A 13,710-nucleotide genomic window follows, 5' to 3' on the forward strand; every position below is an offset into this window, starting at 1 on the left:
TCTATTTGAAGTCAAGCAGGCAAGTTATTATAAAAAGTGTATACTGTCTCTTACTGAGACATCCTAGATTCAGTGCTAGCTTTTCCCACAATGACTGTGTGGCAGAGAATACCCCACTAAACTATCATGTAAAAATAGTACCAAGTCAGTGCCTTTTTTTTTTTTTAAATCATGCCAGGTGTGGTGGCACAAGTGTGTAATTCCAGCAACTTGTAAGGCTAAGGCAGGAGGATCACAAGTTTGAGGCCCCCAGCCTCAGGAACTCAGTGAGATCCTGCTCAAAATAAATTTTAAAAAAATTTTAAAGGGGCTGAGGATGTGACTCAATGGTAAAGAGCCTCTGAGTTCAATCCCCAGCATCAAAAATAAATAAATAAATTGCACAGTGTGAGATAAAGCACTTAACTTAGTACGCTAACCCACTTGTTTTAATCCTTATCTATGTACGTATTACTATACATAATATCAGAGTCAAGTCGTATTCATTTCTTACCTATCTTTCCACATGGATCTGCTCTAATAATAAAATGAATAACATTAATATATTTTAGAAGAGGTATAAAATAAGGTAGTAAACATATTAGCAAATAACATCAAAAGTTGTCTAGATATTGACTTTATTGCTCTTGTACCCGGAACCTCCTGATCTAGAAAAGGGCTGTTTAAGGCCAGTCTGGAAAACTTAGACCCTGTCTCAAAATAAAAAGGGCTGGGGATGTAGTTCAGTGGTAGAATACCCCTAGGTTCAAACCCCAATACAAAAAAAAAAAGAAGTCACATTTTTCATTACTTAAGTGAGAAACTTGAAGTGCCAGATGAGCTGTTGCTGAAGATGACGCAGATAGTTGGGAGTAGAATGCAGATTGGTCTGATGTTTTTGAGGGTTGTTTTGTTTTGTTTTTTAATTGTGGTAAGTTATACATAAAATTTACCATCATAGATCTATGAATATAATACAGTATAGTGCACTTGCATAGCATTCACAATCCTGAATTCCACTGCAACATTGCCAAAAAATTGTCATCTTTTTTTATTTCTAAACTTTTTTAAATGTATTTTTATTTTTTTATTTGTAAAATTACCATCTTAACCATTTTAAATGTATAGTTCAGTAGTGTTAAGTGCATTCACATTGTGCAGCCAATCTCCAGAAACTTTTTTTTAAAAAAATATTTTTAGCTGTAGATGGACACAGTACCTTTATTTATTGTTATGTAGTGCTGAGGATCAAACCCAGTGGCTCATATGTGCAAGGCAAGCACTCCACCACTGAGATACAACCTCAGCCCCAGAAACTTTTCTTTTTGGCTTTGTGCTGGGGATTGAATACAGGGCTTCCACATGCCAATACTCCTGAACTGTGTCATCCATTATGCCCAAAAGGTTGCTTTTTAAAAAATATTTATTTTTTAGTTGTAGTTGTCAATACTTTTATTTTATTTATTTTTATGTGGTGCTGAGGATTAAACCCAGGGCCCCACATGTGCTAGGTGAGCACTTTACCACTGAGCCACAACCCTAGCCCCCCAAAAGGTTGCTTTTTAAGAAGGATATTAAGCCAGGTATGGTGGCACATGCCTATCATCGCAGTGACTTTGGAGGCTGAAGGAGGAGGATCACAACTTCAAGACCAGCCTTAGTACTTTAGCAAAGCCCTAAAATAACCTAGCAGTAAAAATTGAAAAGGGCTGGGTATGTTGCTGAGTGGTAAAGCAACCTTAGGTTCAATCCCCAGTACTCCCCACCAAAACAAACAAAAAGGATATTAAATCCTTTCCTCTACCCTCTAGTCAGAGAAATCTCTCTGAAGCATAAATGTTTCTCCAGTTTAAAACCCTTCACCAGTTCCCAAGGCCCTCAGGATCAAGTCCAAATTCCTTTACATGGATTGCCAAAGCTTTCATGATCAAGGTATTTCTAACCTTCTGTAGCCTCATCTGATGCTATTTTCTCCTCTGGTTCCTTGCTCATGCTTTACCTGTGAGCGTATAGGCCATGTTCTATTCTGCCCTTGAGCTTGCTTCTGCAATTTCTCTTGCCCAGAACACCATTCTCCCACTGCCCCTGGCCTCCAAGACCTTCTCTTGCTAATCCTTTAGGACCTAGATTAAGTATAATTTCCTCCAGGAGGCTTTCCTTTATGCGTGCATGCATTCACGCACATGCGCACACACCCTTCCTGTGCTCTTCATAACACATTGTAATTACCTTTGTTATCATGGCAAATTGTAATTTCCTGTTTACTTGTGTTCCTGACTGATCTATTAACTTTGGGGGATCTGAAATCTGTATATTTGTTAATTGTATCTCTAGTGCCTAGAAGCTAATTAAGTGTTCAGTAAGTATTTGTTGAATAAAATTTAACTAATATGTTTTCAAACATGTTTTCAAAAGTGTTTCACAGGATGTTAAAAGGGATGTCATGAAAAAGAAGCTCCCTTAAATAAGGAATTGTGTTGTATATTTCCAAGATGGGTCATGTACTATTCTGTACTATACTGCACTTGATGACAGTGGTTCTCAAATGCCATTTTGCCTAACCCCAAGAATTATAGACCCAGTGATTGGAGCCCAGGAATCTGTTATTTAAAAATGCCCCAGGGACTGGGCACAGTGGCACACACCTGTAATCCCTGCAGCTCAGGAGGTTGAGGCAAGAGGATTGTGGGTTCAAAGTCAGCCTCAGCAATTTAGTGAGGCCCTAAGCAACTTAGTAAGACCCTGTCATAATAAAAAAGAAAATGGATTAGGGGTGTGGCTCAGTGGTTAGGTGCCCCTGAGTTTAATCCTCAGTACAGTCAATCAATCAATAAATCCATCAATCAATAAATAAATTTTAAAAATGCCTCAGGGACTGGGTATGTGGCTCAGTGGTAGAATACTTGTCTAGCATGCACAAGGCCCTGGGTTGATTTCCAGCACCACAAAAAAGAAAAAAGCCCCAAGTAATTCTCATTTGAGGTCAGATTTGGAGACCATTTGTATACAGTGATTAAAAGATAGTTAAAATATGTAATGCATTTGGAATAGTGCCTAGCGCATAGTATTTATGCTCTATTACTGTTGACTGCTGCTGCTGTTATAATTATATGTGACCACAAAATGCATTTTTGTGGCATATTTGTTAGCATTTCACAAAACCTATTTTGAGAAAAGCTAAATTAAGCAAGTACTTCACTTATGCTGATGACACCCAGATCTCAGTGTGGCCCTGATTTCAAGATTTGACTCTCTGCCGGGCATGGTGGTGCATGCCCATAATTCCAGCATCTCTGGAGGCTGAGGCAGGAAGACTGCAAGTTTAATGCTAGCCTCAGCAAATTAGCAAGGCCCGAAGAAACTTAGCGAAACCCTGTCTCAAAATAAAAACCAAAGTGCTAGGGAATATGGCTCAGTGGTTTAGTACCCCGGGTTCAATCCCCAGTACCCCCCACACACAAAGTTTTTGACTCTTTATTTGTACTATAAACACCTCAAAAATATCAGAAAATCCCAAACTCATGCCTCTTTTTTTGTGTGTTTTTCTCATACTGGAGGTCGAACCTAGGGATACTCTATGACTGATTTCCATGCCTCACCCTTTTTTATTTTATTTTGAGACAGGATCTCAGTAAACTGCCAAGGCTGGCTTAGGCTGGCTTCAAACTTGAGGTCCTCCTGCCTCAACCTCTGGAGTAGTTGGAATTCCCACTGCAGAAGTGTCCCTCAAATCCATTCCTTTCAGGGATGCTATGGCCTTTTCACATGCTGCTACTTTTACCTAACTCTTTCTTTTCTGCATGGCAAATTGCTGCCCATGCATAAATGGCATTCCTCTGCTCTCCTTCCCCCCCCCCCCGCCTCCCATGAATCCTTTGCCAACTAGCCTGAATAGAACTTGTTCATCTTGTCCCAGAGCACTTTGTACGTAACTTTATTATAGCACTTATCACTTTGTACTTTGTGCTTACCTCTATAGCTCATCTCACATCCTCTCCCACTAGCATGCAAGCTATTTAAGAACACATGCCGTGTGTGAGTCATCCTGATATCTCTCAGCACTTGCGTGTCTAGAACACAGTAGGGGTTCAATAAATGTTCACTGAATTTAAACAACTAAGAAAGTCTAAAATTTGTATATTTATTTTCTCTTTGTGCAGAGATTAGTACTGAAGAGCAGCTAAGGCGCCTGCAAGAGGAGAAGCTTTGCAAAATCTGTATGGATAGAAATATTGCTGTAGTTTTTATTCCTTGCGGACATCTGGTCACTTGTAAACAGTGTGCTGAAGCTGTTGACAAATGTCCCATGTGCTACACAGTCATTACTTTCAAGCAAAAGATTTTTATGTCTTAATCTAACTCCGAAGTGGGCATGTTATGTTCTTCTTATTACCCTGATTGAATATGTGATGTGAAGGAACTTTAAGTAATCAGCATTGAATTCCATTAGCATTTGCTTACCAAGTAAGAAAAAAATGTTAACAGCAGTGTTTTAGTTGGCAACCTAAACTTTGAATATCTGGATCTTTCAGGTTATTAGCTGTATGATTTGTCCAGTTTTTTAAAATTGTTATTCAATTGAAACCCTAGACTAAGGAGCATTATATTAAAACTTATCACAATGTATATTTGTAGTACACTGACTTAGTTTCTAAGTGTAAGTGAATTAATCATCCAAATTTTTCATTCTTTTCAGATAGGCTTAACAAATGGAGCATTCTGTATAAATGTGGAGATTAGAGTTAATCTCCCCAATCACATAATTTGTTTTGTGTGAAAAAGGAATGAGCTGTTCCACACTGGTGGAAAGATAGAGATTATATTTAGATGTTTGTCTTTGTGTTTTAGGATTCTGTCCATTTTCTCTTAAAACATTTGTGTGAATGATTTTTTTAAAAAGTGGTTTTGCCATTTCTAAAAGGTTGTTTAATAACAGAATACCATCTAACCAACATGTACTGACATGGAAAGATGTCAAAGATATATTAAGTATAAAATGCACATGGCAAAACACTATGTATAGTCTGAGCCAAATCAAGGTGTGCATATTTTGTATCTGTACAGAACAAAAGATTTGGAAAGATGTACCAAACTACCAAACTGTTATATGTGTTTTTTTTTTTTTTTTTGAGGGGTGGGGGGTTGGGTCCGAAAGGGGTTTTTAGGGGCCCTTCACTTTCTATTTTTTTTCATTTTGTTCTGTTTGAATTTTTATAAGTATGTATTACTTTTGTAATCAGAATTTTTAGAAAGTATTTTACTGATTTAAAGGCTTAGGCATGTTCAAACGCCTGCAAAACTACTTATCACTCAGCTTTAGTTTTTCTAATCCAAGAAGGCAGAGCAGTTAACCATTTTGGTGCCAATGTGAAATTTAAATGTTTTTATGTTTTACCTGCCTTGTGGATGAAAAATATTTCTGAGTGGTAGTTTTCTGACAGGCAGACCATGTCTTCTTATCTTGTTTCAAAATAAATATTTCTGATTTTGTAAAATGAAATATAAAATATGTCTCAGATCTTCCAATTAATTAGTAAGGATTCATCCTTAATCCTTGCTAGTTTAAGCCTGCCTAAGTCACTTTACTAAAAGATTCTTTGTTAACCCAGTATTTTAAACATCTGTCAGCTTTTGTAGGTAAAAGTAGAAGCATGTTTGTACACTGCTTGTAGTTATAGTGACAGCTTTCCATGTTGAGGTTTCCATATCATCTTGTATCTTAAAGTTTCATGTGAGTTTTTACTGTTAGGATGATTAAGATGTATATAGGACAAAATGTTAGTCTTTACCTAATTTTTTTTTGTTTTCTTGACTAGTAATAGTAGTAAATGTTTCTTCTTAAAAAATGTTCTTGAAATTCTAACTCTTGGAAATTATAAAATACTGACAAGAGAAGAATAGTTGTTTAAAAATATTTTTTTTTAAGAGAGAGGAAAGGGGGGGGGAGAGAGAGAGAGAGAATTTATTTATTTAAGTTCTCGGCGGACACAACATCTTTGTTGGTATGTGGTGCTGAGGATTGAACCCGGGCCGCGCGCATGCCAGGCGAGCGCGCTACCGCTTGAGCCACATCCCCAGCCCGTTTAAAAATATTTTTAAGAACTTGAATAAGAGTCAGTACAGGTAAAAAATGAAAGTTTTAAAATTCTTCATAGAACACCCAGGATTTACATTATAAGATGATCATGACAGACCTATTATAGAGGCAAGTGAGGCATTTTACTGCAGAGATTAGTTTGAGAGTAAAACTATTAAAGATATATATTTTCATTGTATTTTCTAAGAGAAAGTATTGTTATAGTCTCCAAACCTCTGTTCACTACTATGTTAAGTGATATTCATTTAAAGCATTGAAAATTAAAATAAGAATTTTAAAAATTAAGTAATGACTGCCCTATTTCTGTTTTATTATATAAATTCTCAGTTATTCTCCTTTGTACTATCTTCTACTTAGGTTTGATGATATAGTCATTAAGGTAAATTAGATCTGTATAGTCTAAGCTTTGAATTTAAATGTACATTTAAGGCATTCAACAGGGGAGAAAAGTGTTAAAGTTTTTAAAACATGTTTTCCAGGACACTTAAGCTCCAAGTCATGTAGGTAGCTCAATCTAGATGTTAGCCAAGGACTAAATTGTTTTAACATAAGGCTTTTCCTGTTCTAGGAGCCTCAGTTCATTATAACTCTGCTTTTAAAATTTGTGTTTAGAGTTAAGCAAGACCTCTTTTTTTTTTTCCCTCTCTCTCCATGAGTTGTGAAATTTAATGCATGAAGCTGAGGTGGCTAACAAGTTTATTTTAAGAATTGTTTAGAAATGCTATTCCTTCAGGTTCTTAAAATCACTCAGCACTCCAGCTTCTAATCAAATTTTTGGAGACTTACCAGAGTTTGTCTCTATCCGCATCACAAAAAAGCACTGGATCCTTTCCATCTAATTGTACAAAAATTTGTCAGTTGCAAGGTCAAAAATACCACCAGATCTAAATATCCCCCCCCCCAGACACACACACACAGAGTTCTCAGTATCTACGTGTAGATGTTTGTTTTCTGTGCAACATATACTCTGAGATTTTTCAAGTCACCACCTATTTTACTACATTTTAGTCATGTGAAGGTTGAAGTTATTTGTAATAAATAGGCATCTTCATTTGTAATAATTTAGTGTGCTGATCAAAAACTTGGCTTAATTTCTAAGAAATGAGGGCTGGAGATGTGGCTCAAGCGGTAGCACGCTCGCCTGGCATGCGCGCGGCCCGGGTTCGATCCTCAGCACCACATACAAACAAAGATGTTGTGTCCGTCGATAACTAAAAAAATAAATAAATAAATATTAAAAAATTCTCTCACTCTCTCTTTCAAAAAAATTTTTTTTAAAAATTCTAAGAAATGAGTTTAACATTTGTAAAATAAATTCCAGTTTATTAATTAGTGGCTTTATATTGCCTTTCCTGCTAGATTTGTTTTTTTCCCCTCCCTTTGGTTAGGGACTGAGATTGGGTGGGGTGAGTGTAGTGAGTGTATATGATATTATTTGGCCATGTGTATTTTGATATATTTTGTTGTTATTTAAATTTTAGTAGTTTTTTTTCTGTTTCCATTTTAGTGGATAAAATATGTGTTTTGAACCCTCTGAAAGGAAACTATACCACCCCAGCATTAGTTGTATACATTGTTCCCTTTATATCCAAATTATGGTTTTATTTCTGATTTCTTACATGTCAAATGAGAAGGGGGTAGAATGAGGGTGGAATAAATTGGATAAGTTGTGTCCTTGCCATTTGAATGGGAAGGAATTGTTTGGTAGATATAGCTCTTTTTAGTCAAATTGGTCTTTTTTTTTTTAAAGGTAGCCATTTCTTCATCTATAAAATGAGAATAATACCTATCTTCTAAGGTCATGAGAGTTCAAGGAGACCATATCTGTAAAAGCATCTGCTACATTAATTCCTGTCCTAACACCCTTTTACCCCTCTGCAGGTTTGCCCTGAATAAGATATTTGAACTAAAACTTAGAAAAAAAACTTACATGGTAACTCTTTCAGTAACTGTTTCTTGTCCTTTTTTTGTTTCTCACAATGTAGATGTAAACTGAAATAATAGGTCAAATCCTTTAAATATCTAAATTATTTTAAAGTATTTTGAAAAAAAATATTAAATTCAGTTGAGCTTTCCTAGTAGAAACAATTGACTTATTCTCACCCTAATAATCCATTTCAATTTGAACCTTATACACTTAACACAATGTAGATTTCTTTCTTGGTATAATAAATTCATAATGTCAGGGTTGGAAGTGATTTTAGAGAGGTCCCCCTCATTTTGCAGGTGAAGCAACTGAGACTCAGAGGAGAGGTAATTTGTTCAAAGCTACATAGCTAATCAGTGGCAGAGCCCTGACTGGGACATAGTTTGAAGGTGAGAAAATTCACCAAAGCTACTTGTCCTGGGATGGGAGGTCTCAAATGTTTATTTTTCAAACTATTCTTTCTGCTATGCCCTAATTTTCACTAAATATTAATTGACACTTTATTACTGATACATAGGACAATCTTATAAAATATATATGTCTTCAAATTAGACAATACTACATTAATGTTTGGGTGGTAAGATTGTATTTTGAAGCCTGACGTTTGCAGATATGCATACAGATTTTTGGCATTTACTACGTTTATTATGTATCGTTAATGTAACATTTAAAATTACTGTACAAGTATATTTTGCCATTTTGTCTGTCCTTAGTAACAAATTTGCATTTTTGATTTGATGTAACAAAGGCTTTGATATAATTTCTGTTAGATTCTGCATTTTTTATTACTGTTATACTTAACCTCAAGAATGACTGATTCATATTGTATTAGTATTGTGAATAATCATGTGAAATGTTTTGAGACAGAGTACTATATTTGTGAATATAATTTTATGGCTTTTTTTTTCACTTAGTAGGAACCTTTCCATCAGTATGGAAAACTAAGAAAATTGCTTTTTGCTGTATAATCTGGCACTTGTTGTAGATTAAAGCTTATTTTTCTGTGAATAAAACTTATTCAATAAAGTACTATTCTTTAAAATGATATTACTTTGCATTTGTTGTACTGTCTTAGAAAAAAATAAAATAAGCTGGGCATGGCGGCTCACGCCATGAGGCTGAGGCAGGAGGATCGAGAGTTCAAAGCCAGTCTTAGCAACTTATTGAGATCCTAAGCAAGTTAGCAAGACCCTGTCTCAAAATAAAACATAAAAATGGCTGGGAGTGTGGCTCAGTGGTAAATCACCCCTAGGTTCAATCCCTGGTACTACAAAAAGAAGAAGAAGAAAGAAAGAAAAGAAAATGGCCCTCTCACCTTTACTAAAGTGGGTGCTAGAGTGTAGCTTATTGGTAGAATGTACACCTGGCATGTGTGAGGCACTGGGTTCAATCCCCAGCACCAAAAAAAGATCTTTAAAAATAAGAGCAATATTTAGCACCCCTCTCCATACAAAGATTAGTCTGGTTATTGCAAGAGGTAGGATAGTCACTATAACAAAGCTCCAACAAAGTGAATAGCAATGAACCTAAAAAATAATTACTCTTTTGAAGGATTGAGCAAAGAAGGATTTTTTGTGAGTTTGAAGAAGTATATGCCCTGAGAGTTTCAGAAGCTGGGAGCAATCGGATGGGATAAAGAGCAAGGGAATAAAGGATCCTTTGGCAGAGAGAAATTTAGAAGTAGATATTTCAAGTGGCTATTCCTCTACCCCTTCCTGCCCACAATGGAGGTTCCTAAATTAAGAGGTATATTTCAGGCTTCATCTATGTAGGGACTGGTTATCTAATCTTTGACAGTGCTATCACTGTATCTGAGATAAACCAGAACTTTGTTGAGTGCAGTTTTTTTCTTACACATCAGCTACATTTCTTTCTCTTTTGGGGAGGAAGCGGGTGCTGGGGGATCAAACCCAGAAGTGCTCTACCTCTGAACTACATCCCCAGGCATTTTTATTTTTGAGATAGTTCTCACTAAGTTGCCCAGGCAGATTTCAAACTTGTAATCCTCCCACCTTAGCTTCTAGTCACTGTTACTGGACACATTTTCAGTTAATATTGAAGATACAAATTTTCTTTTTCCTTTTGTTCCCCGGTACTGGAGATTGAACCCAGGGACACTCTACAATGAGCTACATCTCCAGCCCTTTTAATTAATTAATTTATTTCCGAGACACGGTCTTGCTAAATTGCTGATGCTGGCCTCAAATTTGTGATCCTCCTGTCTCAGCTTTCCTAGTTACTGAGATTACAGGCATGAGCCATCATGCCTGGCAGAAGATGTGAATTTTCAAAGCTATGACAGATATTTTCAAACTTATACAAAAGTAGAAAGTAAAATGAACCTATGGTACTCATCTGTCAACTTCAATAATTATCAACACTTTGTTAGCCTTGTTTCATCTAGGCCTCCCCCAACCCCTGAATACGCTAAAATATCCATTCATTTCTCATATAATTACCTCTTTAACTGTCTCTAACAGAAAAGAAAAAATTTCACGTAAATGTGTCAATTTTAACTCACTGTGTGTGTGTGTGTGTGTGTGTGTGTGTGGTACTGGGGATTGAGCCCAGAGATGCTTTTACCACTGAGCTACATCCCCAGCACTTTTTATTTTTTTTTAAATTTTGAGACAGGGTCTTGATAAATTGCTTAGGACCTTGCTAAGGTGGTGAGGATGGCTTCAAACTTCTGATCCTCCTCCCTCAGCCTCCTGAATCATTGAGATTACAGGCATGCACCACTGACCCTGACTTGACTCACCACTCACAACTATTATTGCTGAATTTTAATGGACATTTAAACCATCAAAATCAACTTTAAGGTGGGCATGGTAGTGCATGCCTATAATTCCAGTGACTAGGGAGGCTGAGGAAGTAGGATTCCAGGCCAGCCTCAGCAATTTAGCAAGACCCTTAGCAACCTAGCAAGACACTGTTTAAAAATAAAAAGGGTGGTCTGGGGATATAGATCAGTGATAGAGCAGTTGCCTATCATGCAGGAGGCCCAAGGTTTAATTTTCAGTGCCACAAAAATAAATAAAAAGCATCACTGGGTTCAATCTCCAGTATCCCCCAATCAAATTTATTTCCCCTTTCCCCCTTATTTGAAGATTAAGGGAAATGAAACACCCAAACTTAATAGTGCCATAAAAATTACTTAGCCTGATGGTGTAGCTCAGTGGTAGAGCACTTGCCTGCACTAGGATGTGAAAGTCCCTGGGTTGGATCTCCAGCACTGAAATAACAAGCTTGAAAGCACTAGAATATTATATGGGGTCTGAATCCAGAAAGAACTAAATGGTTGCAGTTTGTAAGTCAAATCAATTTGATTTCATTCTCAGGGAATGAATATATCCTCATCTTTTTTACTTTTCCATATAACTCATTGCTGAACCAGTACTGTATTTTTCTCATGTTACCAAAACATGGGGTATAAAAATGCAACAACTTGCCTAGCACACACAAGGCCCTAAGCTGGATCCTAGCACCACTAAAAATAAATAAATAAAAATCATATAAGTCCTTTCTGATATTACTTCTCGAAAAAGTTTTGGATACACAGTACATTTTGAACTTTGTAATGAATATTTCTTCAACCCTAGCATTGCTGAGTTCAGAATAGTCTCATCTTGCTCATTGCCATTAAACTATCCTCCAGTCAAGCAGTGAAAGAGTTAAGTATTTGAAGGCTCCCTCTTAAGTGCTAGTACAACAGCAACCAGTTGAGATTGTACAGAACAGATCTGCACTTCTTGAGAGAGCCAAAGCTTTGGTGAAATGTGAGCCTTTAATTTGGAATGAGACAATTTCAGAATTGGAGTCAGCCTCTCTAATTCATAATAATTAACAGTTCTGTACTTTTTAGTTCTGAAAATTGTAAAGTAATCTATAACACAAAAGGATGAAATATAGCAGGGTGAAGGTCGTAGGCCACTAAAGGTCTTTAGAGTTGTATAAATCCACACTTGCAGGTCTATATTGGTCTCTACTGTGACCAAAATAAAAATCTTGAGAGAGGTGAGGCTGGATAACAGTCAGTGTCCTCACTTTTGTCTTCCCCCAAACCACTGATTTATTTATAACAAATATGTGTATAACCTAGGCATTTGTATAGATTTGGTCTGCTTCAAATTTAAGTCTTATTCCAGTTAATTTGAGATTTTTCAAGATTCTATATGTACCATAATTTATGACAATAGCATAAGAACTCTTTGGCATGGGGCCTATACTTGTTGATTTGAAGCTCATAAATAGATATTGGAAGGATACTGGTTAAAAACTAGTAAGGAATAGAAACCAGGGCTGAGTTGTAGCTTAGTGGTAGATACTCATGTAGCATACAAGAGGCCTTGGGATTCGATTCCCAGCACTGCCAACAAACAAACAAAAGCCCGGGAGAAATCAAACTTCAATTGTTATTTTTCTCTCTTAATTTCCCAGAAGAATTTAAGTTTGCAAAGAAAGACTAGGATATAATTAATCAAGATATTATATATTGAAACTGATCTTTCTTCAAAATCTAAATTATTATTTCAATAGATTCTTTTTGGCAGTGCTGGTGATGTTACCCTCAGACTTACACATTTTAGGCAAGTGCTCAACCACTGAATTGTATCCCCAGTCCCCCAAATATATATTTTACATGCAAAATGACAGATATCCATTTGTTATGTTAACTTTTATTTTGATAGTCATTTTTTCTTTGTGTGTGTGTTTATCTTTATTCTGTTACTAGGTACTAGGTACTAGGGATTTCTTTTTAATTCCATTAGCTTATATAAGGGCTTTGCATTTTTTGGCTAAGGCATCAAAAATGTATTTTCTCATTAAATATTGGAATTTTGTTTGGCAGAGATTAGGCTCTGCTTCTGCCAGATTACTGGCAATTGTATTGAAGGGAAAAAAAAAAAGAACATGAGTATGTTCATGAGCACATAACTGATGTTTCAGAGGAATTAGTACTCAAAACAAAAGACTGCAAATACCCCCATAAAATTAATCTGAAGTAGAGAAAAACTTGCTAAAACCATTTTATTTTTCATTAAACAAACGTCATACATGGATTTCTTAGTAGAAATTTAACAAAGAACTGTGTTAATCATTAAGTAAAGAGAGTGACCTAACTCATCTGGAAAAACCTGTTTTTCCTTCAACTAGATTTTTTTGTGTGTTTTTGATTACTAAAATGAATGTACTCTGTGCTGCCCTTATTCCTTTCTTAGTTTGCTGTTGTAAACTTTTCAGATATGCTATATTTAATGTGATCTATAAGAACTAGGTCAAAAAGGGCTGGGGTTGTAGCTCAGCAGTAGAGCGCTTGCCTATCATGTGTGAGACACTAGGTTTGATTCTCAGCATCACATACAAATAAATAAATTAAATAAAGATATTTTGTCCATCTACAACTAAAATAAAAATTAAAAAAAGAATTAGGTGAAAAGACCTATGCTAAATGTTATAAATCAATGTTTGCTCAGTTATATGCAATAAAGCATAACAAAAATATTACTATATGGGGATAATAACTTCTGTTCTACCTACCTTAGAGGATTATTATGGGGTGGATATGAGAAAATGTACATGAAAGGATTCAAAATGTATAAACCCTCTATGTAAGCCTGAGGAATCATGCCTCTAATTAGGGTTTATTGGAATAATTACAGGTTAGTTGAACACCAAATAAAACATGTGGACCAGTGTGTAATTA

General features: G+C 36.0%; 1 protein-coding gene across 6 annotated transcripts in view; it reads left to right on the forward strand.

Moving 5' to 3' along the window:
• XIAP (X-linked inhibitor of apoptosis) overlaps positions 1-9,048 on the forward strand; it is a 43,707-nt gene extending 34,659 nt beyond the window's left edge. For 4 of the 6 annotated variants that reach the window (XM_081276789.1, XM_081276787.1, XM_081276790.1 and 1 more), the window contains exon 7: positions 4,140-5,860. In XM_081276789.1, the coding sequence (XP_081132915.1) occupies positions 4,140-4,333 (194 nt within the window). In that variant the 3' untranslated portion in view covers positions 4,334-5,860. Of the gene's footprint in view, positions 1-4,139; positions 5,880-6,057 lie in introns of those variants that run through there. The other 2 variants (XR_014019953.1, XR_014019954.1) reach the window with 2 other exon arrangements.
• Positions 9,049-13,710: the final 4,662 nt, after the last annotated feature.

This window comes from Spermophilus citellus, assembly GCF_964194105.1.
Source record: "Spermophilus citellus genome assembly, chromosome: X".
In the NCBI taxonomy this organism is placed as follows: domain Eukaryota; kingdom Metazoa; phylum Chordata; class Mammalia; order Rodentia; family Sciuridae; genus Spermophilus; species Spermophilus citellus.